The sequence below is a fragment of the Callospermophilus lateralis genome, chromosome 1, assembly GCF_048772815.1.
Source record: "Callospermophilus lateralis isolate mCalLat2 chromosome 1, mCalLat2.hap1, whole genome shotgun sequence".
Taxonomy (NCBI): Eukaryota; Metazoa; Chordata; class Mammalia; order Rodentia; family Sciuridae; genus Callospermophilus; species Callospermophilus lateralis.
This window is the reverse complement of record NC_135305.1, coordinates 158,397,002-158,410,529: the sequence shown is the minus strand read 5'-3', so window position 1 is coordinate 158,410,529 and position 13,528 is coordinate 158,397,002. Positions and strand designations below refer to the sequence as shown.

At 39.6% G+C, this 13,528-nt stretch overlaps 1 protein-coding gene across 1 annotated transcript in view; it reads right to left on the bottom strand.

Moving 5' to 3' along the window:
• Window positions 1-3,352: 3,352 nt before the first annotated feature.
• Window positions 3,353-13,528, bottom strand: part of Kntc1 (kinetochore associated 1) — a 77,307-nt gene continuing 67,131 nt past the window's right edge. Inside the window, exons 53-62 of the mRNA XM_076855583.2 lie at window positions 12,480-12,598; window positions 11,937-12,072; window positions 11,268-11,363; window positions 10,699-10,755; window positions 8,089-8,143; window positions 7,939-8,002; window positions 6,237-6,366; window positions 5,074-5,163; window positions 4,212-4,357; window positions 3,353-3,464 (exon numbers count right to left, since the gene is read on the bottom strand). Of these exons, the coding sequence (XP_076711698.2) occupies window positions 3,353-3,464; window positions 4,212-4,357; window positions 5,074-5,163; window positions 6,237-6,366; window positions 7,939-8,002; window positions 8,089-8,143; window positions 10,699-10,755; window positions 11,268-11,363; window positions 11,937-12,072; window positions 12,480-12,598 (1,005 nt within the window). The remainder of the gene's footprint in view (window positions 3,465-4,211; window positions 4,358-5,073; window positions 5,164-6,236; window positions 6,367-7,938; window positions 8,003-8,088; window positions 8,144-10,698; window positions 10,756-11,267; window positions 11,364-11,936; window positions 12,073-12,479; window positions 12,599-13,528) is intronic.

Below are 13,528 nucleotides of genomic sequence, written 5' to 3'. Positions count from 1 at the left end.
GCTGAGGTTGGCTTTGAACTGGCAATCTTCCTGCCTTAGCCTCCTGATAGGATTACAGATATGTAATAACACGCCCAGCTGGGGATTGAACCTAGGGGTGCTTAATCACCGAGCCACATCTCCAGCCCATTTTTGTGTTTTATTCAGAGACAAAGTCTCACTGAATTGCTCAGGGCCTTGTTTAGTTCCTGAGGCTGGCTTTGAACTTGAGATCCTTCTGCCTCAGACTCCAGAGCTGCTGGGATTACAGGCATGCACCACTGTGCCCAGCTGTTTGCATTACTTTTTAAAAAGGGGGGGGGAACCCACCAATACATTTTTATTCAAAGTTATTTTCTTTTAGTTGATCTGAAAGCTAACCAAGTTGCTTTCTCACTTTTATTTTTTTAAAGAGAATGAGAGAGAGAGAGAGAGAGAGAGAATTATTTATTTTTCAGTATTTGGCGGACACAACATCTTTGTATGTGGTGCTGAGGATCGAACCCGGGCCACACGCATGCCAGGCGAGCATGCTACCACTTGAGCCACATCCCCAGCCCTCACTTTCTTTTAATTAAAAAAAAAAATTTTTTTAGCTGTAGTTGGACACAATACTTTTATTTATTTATTTATTTTTATGTGGTGCTGAGGATTCAACCCAGACCTTGTATGTGCTAGGTGAGCGCTCTACCACTGAGCCACAACCCCAGCCCCAACATTCTCTTAATTTGATAAAGATGCAAGCCACAACACAAAATTAAGATCCTCTCAAGGAGATGGAACAATTAGCATCAGGGACAAATCTCCAGTGATTAATGCATGTATTTAATGACCAAACAGCCAAGTGGAGTTCAAAACAGCCCTTCTTTAATCTTAAGTCTCCTAAAAGAGAGATGTTGTGCATCATAAACACCAAACAGAGTGGGAATAACTGTCCTCTTGTGACTTGTCCCTTCACATTGTGCCATTGTGTCTTCCTGAGCCAGGTGCCTCTGATCTCACCTGCTGCTGCACTGCCAGGCATCTCAGCTTGACATGTACCCTCTTCCCAGGCAGTTCACACAGACTCCCTCTGGGTACCTGCAGTCTTCCACCCACTTCCACTGGCCCACTGTCCCAGTTCCACACTTGTTCTTGCCCTTCTTCCTTTTCCATTCTCTGGGGAAAACTCCTTGACAGAGCCCATCTGGATTTTTCATGTCTCTGGTTGGGTCACTGCTGGATGCTGGCACAAGGACCACCTCTTTCGGTGGTGGTTGGGTACAGCAGCTATCAACTAGTGGCGCTGTGGAAAGTCCTGGACTTCAGAGTGCAGCATGGTGGCAGCAGCTTCAACAGGTCAGTGGTAAATGTGGGTTTGGGCTCCAATCCAGGGTCAGGGGCAGCTCCGGATCTTAGGCTTCTAAAACCTTCTGCATTCTAGCTCTTTGTCTCTTTTATTCCTTCAGTCCTTTTAAGAACTTTTGCAGCCAATCTCTGACATTAAACCCCTTTCCTGCTTGGCATGTCTTTCTGACTTGCCACTGACTGATACACACTACAAGTTAAATAAATGCGGACTTATAATAATAACATTATGATTGATATTTTAATTTTTATAAATGGAATAAATAGGATTTAGGTATTTGCTTTTCTTGAAGAGAGCAAACTCTCTTTGCATTTTGCTTCCTTCATGTAGGGTGCAAAAAAACAGTCTATAACTGAGTCTATAAATTATACAAGGAAAAGGCAATGAAGTTATTTATTAATTCAGGATAGGAGTTCTTTATGGGGTAATTATGTTAATATTGAGCATCTTAGTTATTCCTTGTGGGACAATATTTGACAAATAGTATGACATATAGATTGCACAATTTTTTCAAACTGTAATAAATATAGTCAGTCAGTAGTAGACTCCAAACTTCTTCTTGTTGTTTGAAAAAAGGTTCGATGATTTACTATAATCCATTAAGGAACGTCTAAATGGGAAGAAACACAATATATTTTATGCATTAGTTTTTTTTAAGTAGAAAATGGTCAGATAAACTATAGAACTTAAGACTTAACTCTAGTGATAAAAATCTATATAGAAAATTAGTTAGCATTTTAGACATTTGGCTAGGAAGAAACATATCTTAAGGGCAACAAATTTGTCTTCTAAGTCAATATTCTCCCTTTTTGAAATAAGTAATCTTAAGCTACTGAGCACAATGGACTGGAAGTGAACACTGTTACTGATGGGAATTAAGAAAATGTAAGCTTATTTTAATATGCTTTATCTGCACAGAAGGAGACAAAGAAATGTCATACTTAGGTTTACTAAAAGTAGCAAAACATCAAGGTAAACTTTCACCTTACGTTTAAGTTTATATTTACTTACATTTAAGCAAATATAGGCGTGAAATTAATTTATGTGCATATTTTATTTACAAAAAATTTGGAAAGATGTACAACATGATGTTAACAGATCTCTGTCTGGACAATGAGATCTGAGGGACTCAGTTTAGCCTTTTTTGCCCTTCGATGTTTCTCTTCTTCCTATAGGGTACATACGTGTCTTAGGTACTTAAAAAAGAAGAAATAAAAAGTAAACACTATTGAAGCATAACAGTAATATATACCTTTTTTAAAATTTAGTTTTTCACTTGTTTCAATATGAGAAACTACATTTATGAGAACTTGTGGTGCTGGAAGCCCTGAGGAGACCATGGCACTAAAGCCCACCTGAGCTAAATGACTTGCCTGAGTCATCTGCTGCCCACTGGCATGGCTCAGAAGAGAACCTGGCCTTGGGACTTCTGGGAATGGACTCTAATGCAAGAAGTGCTGCACCATGATGATTTTGGTCAAAGGTGGACTGCACACCTCATGGCAGTTCTCTCAGATTTATAAGAGAGCTAAAATGTTCCACTGCCTAATGATACTTCAATTGTCATGCGCAGTGCAAAGAATGACTTGTGTTTGTGGGAAGCTGCAAAAAATCCTATTGTGCTGCCAGTTTATAAAAGTACAGCACGTCCAATTATGGACAGTACATAAGGCCTGACAATGACAGCCAACCGTTACATGCTTCCCGTACACACGTTTTCGTCACTATTTTAAAGTGTTCTCCTACTAAAAAATAGCTTGCTGTAGAGCAGCTGGCCACGCTGTGCTGGCAGCAACCTCACACCTTGTGCCTCCTGTCTTCCAACCACAAAAGGCCACATTCAGCGGTCCACCCAGACCACCTGGGTTAGCACAGACATATTCCACGATGTATGCATAACACATTTCTCAGAATTTAGACCTACGTGATGCAGGACTGCATACACACATGTAAAAAGACATTTCTGTCCAGAATGCCAGGGTTAGCTTCAAGATCACAGAAGTGGAAATGGTGTTGGGTTAGACCCTAACCATTGGCCAGGCTTACCTTCAGGACTTCACAGGGAGCCATATTTGGAGGCACAGGTTTCCCCCAGTGCCTTGAATACTCAGTTATCAAAGCCGAAGCTTCATCTACACTGTGGAATCAGAAGGAAAAGGGAGTTGTGAGGAAGGCCGTCGGGGTGATGTCTGCTCTCTAATTATTGTGGTTGTGGCTTAAGCATATATGGATGTCCAAATTTTTCAAACTGTGTACTCTGTCAATTAGACCTCTGAGAACAATACTCATTCATGAATGACAATGTGTAACAATGGCTGGGTCACAAGGGTGAACAAGCAGAAAGCAATCCATGGTGTGGCGGCTGAGAGTCACCTCTCATGATCGGCAAAGCTAGGCCAGATGAGGAGGGGCCAGTCCCCACTCAGTCCTGCCTGTACTCTCCCCTCCTGTAGCATCAGCCTTTCTTCCGCTTCTTTCACTTTCATGTCTGCTCCCAGTTTTACCCCTAGCAGCTCACTGTTTCTGGATTTGTGGGTGCAGGAAAGCCAGGCAATAAGGCTGGCCAAGGCTCCATGCTACCCAAAGCGGTCAGCGTTCTGAATAGGCATCCCAGGAACAGGGCAGTCACACGGGGCCTGGAGCAGGACTGAGACTTACATTGTGGGGATTTAGAAAGCTGGTCCAATGTGATTCCAAGTCCATGTTCCAAGGGTTTGGATGACAAAAGACAAGATGACTAACTTCTGGGAATGTGTTCCAGGTTAGTATTTGTAGCTATTAATTACAACCACTCAGCTCTATATTTTTTTTCACATTTTCTTCCAAAACAAAGATACATCTTAAGCAAATTCTTCAGAAATCTGTCTTCCCCAGATTAACTCACCTTAATTCATTTGCCAAGTAGCGTGTTAGTTCAGTGATATTATTGGCATTTATCATATGCAATTTCAACATTTGGAAGTACTTTGTCTTTGCCAAAATTCCAAACTCCTTCTTATTTATGACATCATTCAAAATCAGATTTCTAATCTATAGAACAACAGGTATCATGACATTAAAAAAGTGTAAATATCCAAGTCTTTATTCAGTCCTGAGAATTTCTGACAACCAGAAGTTGAACTATCACTGTGTTGGGACCAAGCCTGTTTTAGGAAGGGGTGAAAAGGAGAATGCTTTGGTCCAGTGTTGTACACAGTAAATAAATAGACCAGCTATTGTTAAGCACTTTAGACTTTTTAAACAGTAAACAAGACAGCTGGGATCTGTCTTTTGTTTCTTTTTTCTCATAGTGCTGGGGATTGAACCCAAGGATGCTCTATCACTGAGTTATATCTCTAACTCCTTTTATTTTGAGGCAGGGTCTTGTTAAGTTTCCCAGGCTGGTCTTGAATTTGCAACCCTCCTGACTTGGTCTCCCCAGCTGCTGTAATTACTGATGTGCACAACCCTGCCTGGGAGGGTCCCGTCCCTTCCTTTAAAAAAAAAAAAAATCTACTAAAGTTTAATAAACACAAAATAATTTTATATATTAACAAAGAGATGGAGATAGATAGTAGTTTCCTGTTTAATCTTTTGGGTAAAACGATCACCTTCTTTTGTGTATGTGTGTGGTGCTGGAGATGGAACCCAGGACCTCGTGCATGCTAGGCAACTGCTCTACTACTAAGCCACATCCCCAGTCCAAGGAGGATTACCTTCTAGGATCAAATTTGCATAGTAAAAAGGATATGGAAAATGCCTCTTACTTGGTGTGAAAATCCAGCTAATTGCCCTTCACTCATGTGTTCTTCTAACTGCTGTAAGATGATCTGAGGATTGCATGAACCCAGAAAACTCTAGAAAAAAAATCAAGCACAATTTTAAAAAGTATTATTACTTTTTGTAAAGCCTGGAAAGTTTTAATTTTTAAATCTGAAATATCTTAAAGAATTTCTAATATAGGAAAATAATCAACTTCTATTACCAAAAAATTACTGAATAAAGGAAAGAAAGCATTTTATAATTATTTATTCCAACAGCAAAAGCTGTTTATTAGGAATTTTGTTGTTCTAAGTGAGAAAAACAACCTATTTAAACACTGAAATGTTGAAAAGCAACAAGAGATGAGTTTATGAGTAATCAGAAAAATGTCAAAGACAAGCACAGATGGCTTTTAAAAAATGCAAGTAATAGACCAAATGACAAACAGAAAACATGCATATTCATTTATATAAATCTCTATCTACTGCCTTATCTACTAGGAGAGGAAATAACTGAAACATTTCAAAATACTGTGTTCTATTTGTTCTTGTATTAAGGGAAATGAGGGTTAGTTATTTTTAAAAGTTCTGACCTCAAAATGCTCAAAGCTTCCTTTGTTAAAGACCCACACATAAAACCTCTCTCTTATCTCTCCTATCCAGCTGCTAAATCAGGCTGTCCTCCACGGGGCCTCCCCATCTTGTTCAATGCCATCACCACTGCCCTTTGGTTCTTACCCTCCAGCTTCTGCCGCCTACCCACAGGTTGTCATGTATGGATCAAGTGAATTAAAATTCTACTCCAATGCAAGAGTTTCCCAGTAGTTTTCCTTCCTGCCACATCTTTCCTCTGATCAAGACTACATGAGTTAATGGTCCTTCTAAGATATTGACTTTATCATTTTACTTTGTTATTCCAAGAAAATCACATGTTCCCACAGAGAAAGAAGAAGTCTTTCAAGATATCTCTTGGGTGGATCTCAATCTATCCTTGTGTCTTACCTCCCACTCACCCCCCAACACAAGCTTTTCATCTCACCCAGGCTGACTTATTCATGATTTATAGGTTTGGCAAAAAAAAAAAAAAAAAAAAATGCAGCCTTTTGTAAGAGATGTGCAATATGAGACCTTCCATTCCTTGGCAACCCGGAGTACAATGTGCAAAATACCTTGATTTGCTGGTGTCTCTTTTCTGAGTGGGGCATGAGCATCAGACAAGCTAATGCAAAAGCTGGAAGATCCAACTGGACATACTGCTTGGCGATTCCCATCATGTCGAGATCCCCTGAAACTGGACATCTTCAAGAGAGCAAGTTAATTAGTTAAAGACCTATCAGACTTCCTAAACTAATTGTCCCTCCCAGCTTTCCACAATTTTAGATCTCAAAGTGCTGGTAGTAACATGTGCTTAGTGATGAGTAATTCGAGAGTTTAACGGTCCTCTGCACAGAATAGAGACTGGCCCACAGGAACACAGAGCACTGTCCAACTGGCATGACTACGTCTACAGATGCATAAGATAAATTCTTAGAAGATTCAAAACCTATGAGACAACACTGTAGAATTTAAGGTAGTCACAAATGGCACTCTATGCTTTTATATATATATATATATATATATATATATATAAAAGCATAGAGTGCCATTTGTATATATATATAATTTTTTTAGTTGTTGATAGACCTTTATTTTATTTATTTATACGTGGTGCTGAGAACTGAACCCAGTGCCTCACGCATGCCAGGCAAGTGTGCTACTGCTGAGCCCCAGCCCCAGCCCCTCTACACTTATATTTACATCGGGTACTAATTTCAGAGACTGTCTAGGAGTTCAGCTCACTATTGAACTGGAAGGCCCACACATGGGAAGCAGACATGGCAAAAACTAAAAAAAAAAAAAAAAAAAAAAAAAAAAAAAAAAACTTGACTTCATAAGGAATTATAGTCATTCCCCCCTTATCTATGGGAAGTATATTACATGACCCTCAGTAGATGCCTGAAACCAGACAGTACTATGTAGATATACAGTTAGATATTTAGATAGATATAATAGTTTAATTTATAAATTAGGCAAAGTAAGAGATTAGTAATAACAATAATAAAATAGAACAATGAGAATAATACTCATTTTTTTTTTAATTTTTAATACTTATTTATTTATTTATTTTTAGTTGTCGGCGGACACAACATCTTTGTTTGTATGTGGTGCTGAGGATCGAACCCGGGCCGCACGCATGCCAGGCGAGTGCGCTACCGCTTGAGCCACATCCCCAGCCCAGAGAATAATACTCATTTTTTAAAAATATATATATATTTTTTTTAGTTTTAGGTGGAACAATATCTTTATTTTACATTTATGTGGTGCTGAGAATCAAACCCAGTGCCTCATGCATGCTAGGCAAGCACTCTACCACTGAGCCACGATCACAGCCCAATAAAATACTCATTTATAATGAAATTAAGAGCATCGCTGGGATTGCACTTTGGGGCTATCATTAAGTAAAATAAGGCTTACTTAGACACAAGCCCTGCCATCCCATGACAGCTAATCTGATAAGAGGTGTACTGGGAGACTATGGATGGGCAGTGCAGGCCCATGGGCAGGTGGGGCGGAGGGATGATATGCATCCTGGTGGGGAGGCATGAGGCTTCATCATGTTATTCAGAATGGGGTATAATTTAAAATGTATGGATTGTTTCTGAAAATTTTCATTTAATATTTTCAGACTAAGATTGACAACAGATAAGCAAAACCACAGAAGTAATACTCAGCTGAGGGGAGAACACAGTGCTTGTAGAGATGTCTCCTAGAAAGGAATTTTATAAGCAACAAATTCTATTTTCTTGGTAGGATAACAGACATTTTACTTACTCTAGGACAGCGATGAGACTCTCAAAACAATCTGACAACTGACTGGGTCTTAAAGGACAAGAGGCTGGAGAGAAAAAACAACACTGATGCACACAGGTACTCAGGAACACAGTGTTACTGTCAGTGCTGAAACATTGGACAGAAAAATACCTGAGAGCAGTGGTATCTGTATCACGTGCTGCCAAGCTTTGCTGAAGTAGGGAACCTGCAGACATAAGCGCATTAAAGAATTCATATCCAGGACATTATGAACTCACACAACCATACAGTTAAAGCTTATGTTATGGATGCTAAGAGAAGCTGCTATCCTGCTATCTCCCTGTTGGAGGTTATTAAGATTCTAGGATAATTTTCTTCATGACTGTGTACTTCAGGATCTTTTTATATACTCTTGGCTGATTCATATGTTCCATTTGTCACAAAATGTCAAAAACTCAACTCAGAAAACAAAATTAACACTAAGTCTATTTTGTGTCAGACATTATGCTTGGGCCATAGGAAAGGAGGAAGGGGACCAGAGAAGGAATTTCAAGAAAGTGAGTATGAACAGATTCCCAAGGGTAAAAGAGTGCTTAAGTGACTTCTGCTACACTTTACTCCATATTATGGAGGATAATTAAGAAAAAAAAAATAATGAGATGCCTCAAAAGGTGAAAAACAGAGACACTATAAGACAACAATCCCACTCTTACGTACATACTCAAAGGAAAACTTATGTCCACATAAAAACTGTATATAAATGTTCCCTGCCATGTTATTCATAACAACCAAATACGAAACAGCCCAAGTGCCCAACAATTGATGAATGGGGAAATAAAATGCTGAACAGTCCACCCTCTGAATCCTCAGGTTTTACATCCATGGATACAATCAACTGAGTGTGGGACATACTTGGGAGAAAAAAAAAAAAAATTGTGGCTTTATTGAACATGTATATATTGGCATCAGATCTGCCATTTTAGGTCAGGAGCCATTTTCATCTAGGGACTCCTAGGTTTTGATTTAGGAGCCCTTTTATCTGGAGATCGTGAGGTAATGCTACTTAGCCTCCCCTAAGAACATGTCTCTGCTAAAGGGTGAACCCCACCCCAGCCCAAGATGTAACCCCTAAAGCATGCCTGTGAAATTCCTTTCGCGGGCTATAAAGCTGCTCTGGGAGTGCCCACAGGCTGCTGCTCTCCTTGGAGGGACAGCCTTGACGGTTTGCTCCAAGCTCTGATTCCTGTATGTAATGTGGTCTTTAGATTTTGGGTGGACTCTGCGAGTACAGATTTGTTTCAGTACAGATTTGTTTCCTTGTCCTTATTCCCTAAACAGGACAGCAGAGCAACTATCTATACAGCATTTATATTAAATTAGGCACTGTAAGTGATCTAGAGATAAAGCACACAGGAGGGTATGTGTAGGTTCTATGCAGATGCTCTGCCATTTTCCATAAAGGACTCAAGCATCCAAAATGCTGGTGTCCACAGGGTGGCAGCAGTGCTTGTGGTACCCTAACACCAATCCCCTATGGATAAAGGGTCAGCAGTATATCCACACAGTGGAAATTACTGGGTAATAAAAGAAATGCTGTAGGGGCTGGGGCTCAGTGGCAGAGTGCTCCTCTAGCACATGCGAGGCACTGGGTTTGGTCCTCAGCACCAAATAAAATAAGTAAAATAAAGGTATTGTGTCCAGCTACAGCTAAAAAAAAAAAAAAAAAAAAAAACTTGAAAAGAAAAAAAAAAAAGAAATGCTGTAATGTAGCATTATTCTAAGCGGAAGAAGTCATATACAAAAGGCTATAAATCATATGGTTCTATTAATACAAAGATGCCAGAATAGATAAACCCACAGACAGAAAGTAGATAAGTGTGTGAGGGCTGGAGGAAGGAGAGAATGGGGAATTGCTACTAATGGATATGATGTTTCTCTCTGGAGTGAGGAAAATGTTCTAGAACTAGAAAATGGTGATGGCCACACGACTATGTGAATACATTAAAACCCACATAACTGTACACTTTAAAAGGGTAAATTTTACCTTAGTTTAAAAAAACTCTCTCATTCTTTATCTACACACACACACACACTTATAACTCTTTCAATATGGAATAATCTCCCAGATACCACTGTTGGAAGAAAACAGCACTTTGTCTAGATAATGTAATTGCATTATTGTGTATAAGTATACATACACGCCTATATGCTTGTACAACAGGAAAGCTTTAAAAGGACATGTGAGAAATTACAAGCAGTAGTTACCTCTGGGGAGATAACTGTGAAGAGAAATAGTAAAGGAGAATCTTTGTGTTTTACTCAGTAATTTCCATATTCTGATATAGTAAGCTCAGAATAAACTACATATTTCTATATAATACATGATGATACACAGTGATAATTCATACACAACTTGGAAGATTTAGAAAAAAAAATAAATGAGACATGGTCTCCGACTCTTAGGATCTTCAAGGCCTACTAGGGGCAGTCTAACATAAACAAAATGAATGACACTGTGACCAATGTTAAGAGCAGAGACCAAAGGCCATGTGAAGGTGTGGCTGACAAAGCCTGGAGAATTCAGGAGAGCACCGTCTTTGAGGAGACAAGATGTGAGGATTCTGGAGCATCATCCTGAGGGCTAATCTATACTGTTCTTTTCTTGTTTCCCATTCTGTTCTTTACTGAGGACCTGACTTTTTATTTCAGGGCACCTAGCAGTCGAAGGCTAGCAAAGGCAAAGACTAAATTTCATGATATTTACTTTAAAAAATTACCTACCTGCCATAAAGAATGGAAACTAGAAATGACTGCTAAAACTTTCCTTAGATAAGGAACCTATAAAAAGAAATAAAATGAAAAGTTGTAAAGATTACCATGATGAAAAATTTCAACATGAAATATCAGTTTTTCTTTTTTAAATTTCTTGTAGCTATAGATTGATACAATAGGTTTTATTTATTTATCTTTATGTGGTGCTGAGGATCGAACCCAGGGCCTCACACGTGTTAGGCAAGTGCTGTGCCACTGAGCCACAACCCCAGCCCCAAAATATCAGTTTCTTAATGTTTTAAAAGCAATAACCATAAAAGCCTATCTTCTGTTAACACTGCCAGAGAAGTTCACTTTAAACCCATAAATATCAGAAAAGGCTAGGATTCCATGTATTTCCAGCACAATGCAGGTCAATTTTGAATTTGCACTTTCTCCGGCCTAACACCATTTTCCTTCAGCTTGGCAGGAGCTCAGTGGCAGTGGATATTTTCAGCATGTACCTGATCAGTAACTGGTGCCAATTTGAAATGTGTAAGGGATCCTATGTACGAGTTTCCAGAAATCCTTAGTCTTACCATATTGAAGCCAAGAAGCTTTTGCAGGAGTCCATTCCAAAGTTGCAGGTCACAGATTTTGTATTCTAAACAAAGCTCTGTTACCAATCTTACCGCCTAAAGCCAAACAAAAACAAATTGGAAAAAAGAAAGAAAAGGGGAAAAAATTAATCATGTTTAGGCATCGGTAAGTTTAAAGACCTCTGAAAAAGGTAGGGCAGCTTAATCCAAAATGGGCACATCATCTACAATGTCTATTGCCTAATTCAATGAAGGCTTCTTTCTAAGGAAAGAAATAGAAATTCTTCTTTGTCTTTCTTCTACCTTAGAAGTTTGCTTGCCCTGCTCCAACTGCCTCTATCACCAAGTTCCTAAAGGTAACTAAGTAAGAGAGGAAGGATACCCCTCCCAATTGGGAGACAGATGGCCTCAACCCCCCTGACAAGCCTTGGAGGGGACTAAAGTGCTCTTTCTTAATATTGGCAGGGACAATGGCCAGTGGGCTTCACGGGAGCAAAGGGGAGTTTCCATGTAGCCCTGTCCATCCACATGCCAGGACAGGACGTAGGAAAGTCCAGTGGACCTGCTCAGGGAGAAGGGGTCTCTCAGAACCCTGAGCAGTGGTGAGCACCTGAGTGGCTGCAAGAGCACAAGTGAAGACCAGAGCCCAGGTCCGCTGACCCTACATACCATAGGCTCATGCCTGTGGTTCTTCCACAGGCCCTTGACCATTCCTTCTTTAGGACTGTTGCAAAATAATTCAAATGTGATGGGGATATTCAACATCTCAAAAGCTGCCAGAAAAGTCATACATTTCAAATAGGATCTGGAAAACAGAAGTATTTGTAAGAATCATTCTCACATGCCACATTTGCATTTAAAAAAAAAAAAAAAGCAAAAGCAACTACAAGGAGGTATGTAATGAGGCCCATTTGTTGTTAAATGCTCATTCTGGGCTTTAAATATATTCTCAGAATATAACATTAGATAGCAATCAATTTCAAGAAGATGGAGAAAAATTCAGTTTCTAAATACTGCTAAGAAATGATGTTGATAAGATGTTCCCAAAGGCCTATTTCCCCTTTGCCAAAATGTCAAGACTGTCAAGGCAACAGAACTACATTGACATAGGTACTCAAAGGCACTCTAATAAATTAATAGACTTTAAAGTTACGGTCCCAAAAAAAAAAGATGTTTTCTATTTCTTAAAACAATTCAACAAATTCTACTTACTTTACTTCTTCAATGGTTTTTTTGAAGAGAGATTCTATAGTTTCCTTGTCAGCCAAATAGAGGAGACACTGAAGAGCTCTTGTTTTGTAGGCAAAAGTTAACTGACGCATCCCCAATGTCTGTAAAACCAAAAAAGGCTTGGAAATGGACACACTTCATGCTGTAGTTGGGTAAATGGGTGTCAAGCTAGGCAGCATGAGCAACATCATTCTTTTCCCCCTTCAAGCCCTTCAGGAATGCACAGTGGGGAACAGTGGTTCTCAGTGTGCAGTCCATGGACCTGGAGAGGTACTCCTGACACTTCAGGAGGAAAAGGGCCCAAACTATTTTCACTATAATACTAGACTGTTTGCCTTTTAGAGTTGATATTTGCACTGATGGTGTAGAAGCGGTGGTGGGTGAAAGTGCTGGCAAATAGAGGCAGGGACCCCCACTGTCCCAGCAGCTATTGTATTTACACACACACCACATGCTCCCAGCATGAAATACCAAAGATAAGCTGGGCATGGTGGCCACACCTGTAACCCCAGCGACCTGGGAGGCTGAGACAGGAAGACCACAAATTTGACACTAGCCTTGGCTACTTAGATTCAGTCTCAAATAAAAAACAAACAAACAAACAAAAAAAAGGGCTGGGGATATAGTTCAATGATACCCCTGGGTTTGATCCCTTGCACAGGGGAGGAAAAAAACCCACAAAGATGACTTTCACATAAGAATATTTTTGATGAAGCACTGAAAATTGACTTCATAGATTGGGGATGTAGCACAGGGGTAAAGTATTTACCTAGCAAGATTGAAGTCCTGGGTTCCATCCCAAACACCACATGCACGTGTGTGTGTGCATGTGCACCCGCGCACGTGCGCGCACACACACATATATACATACACACACACACACTCACAATTATTAAACTACAACTCTTGGATATGTATTATATTAATAAGAATTCACATTTGAATACTTGTTGATATTGATTAACCATAATGTATTCATTAATACTCTGTATGGAAGACAAAGTTCACATACAGCATACTGTAACAGGAGG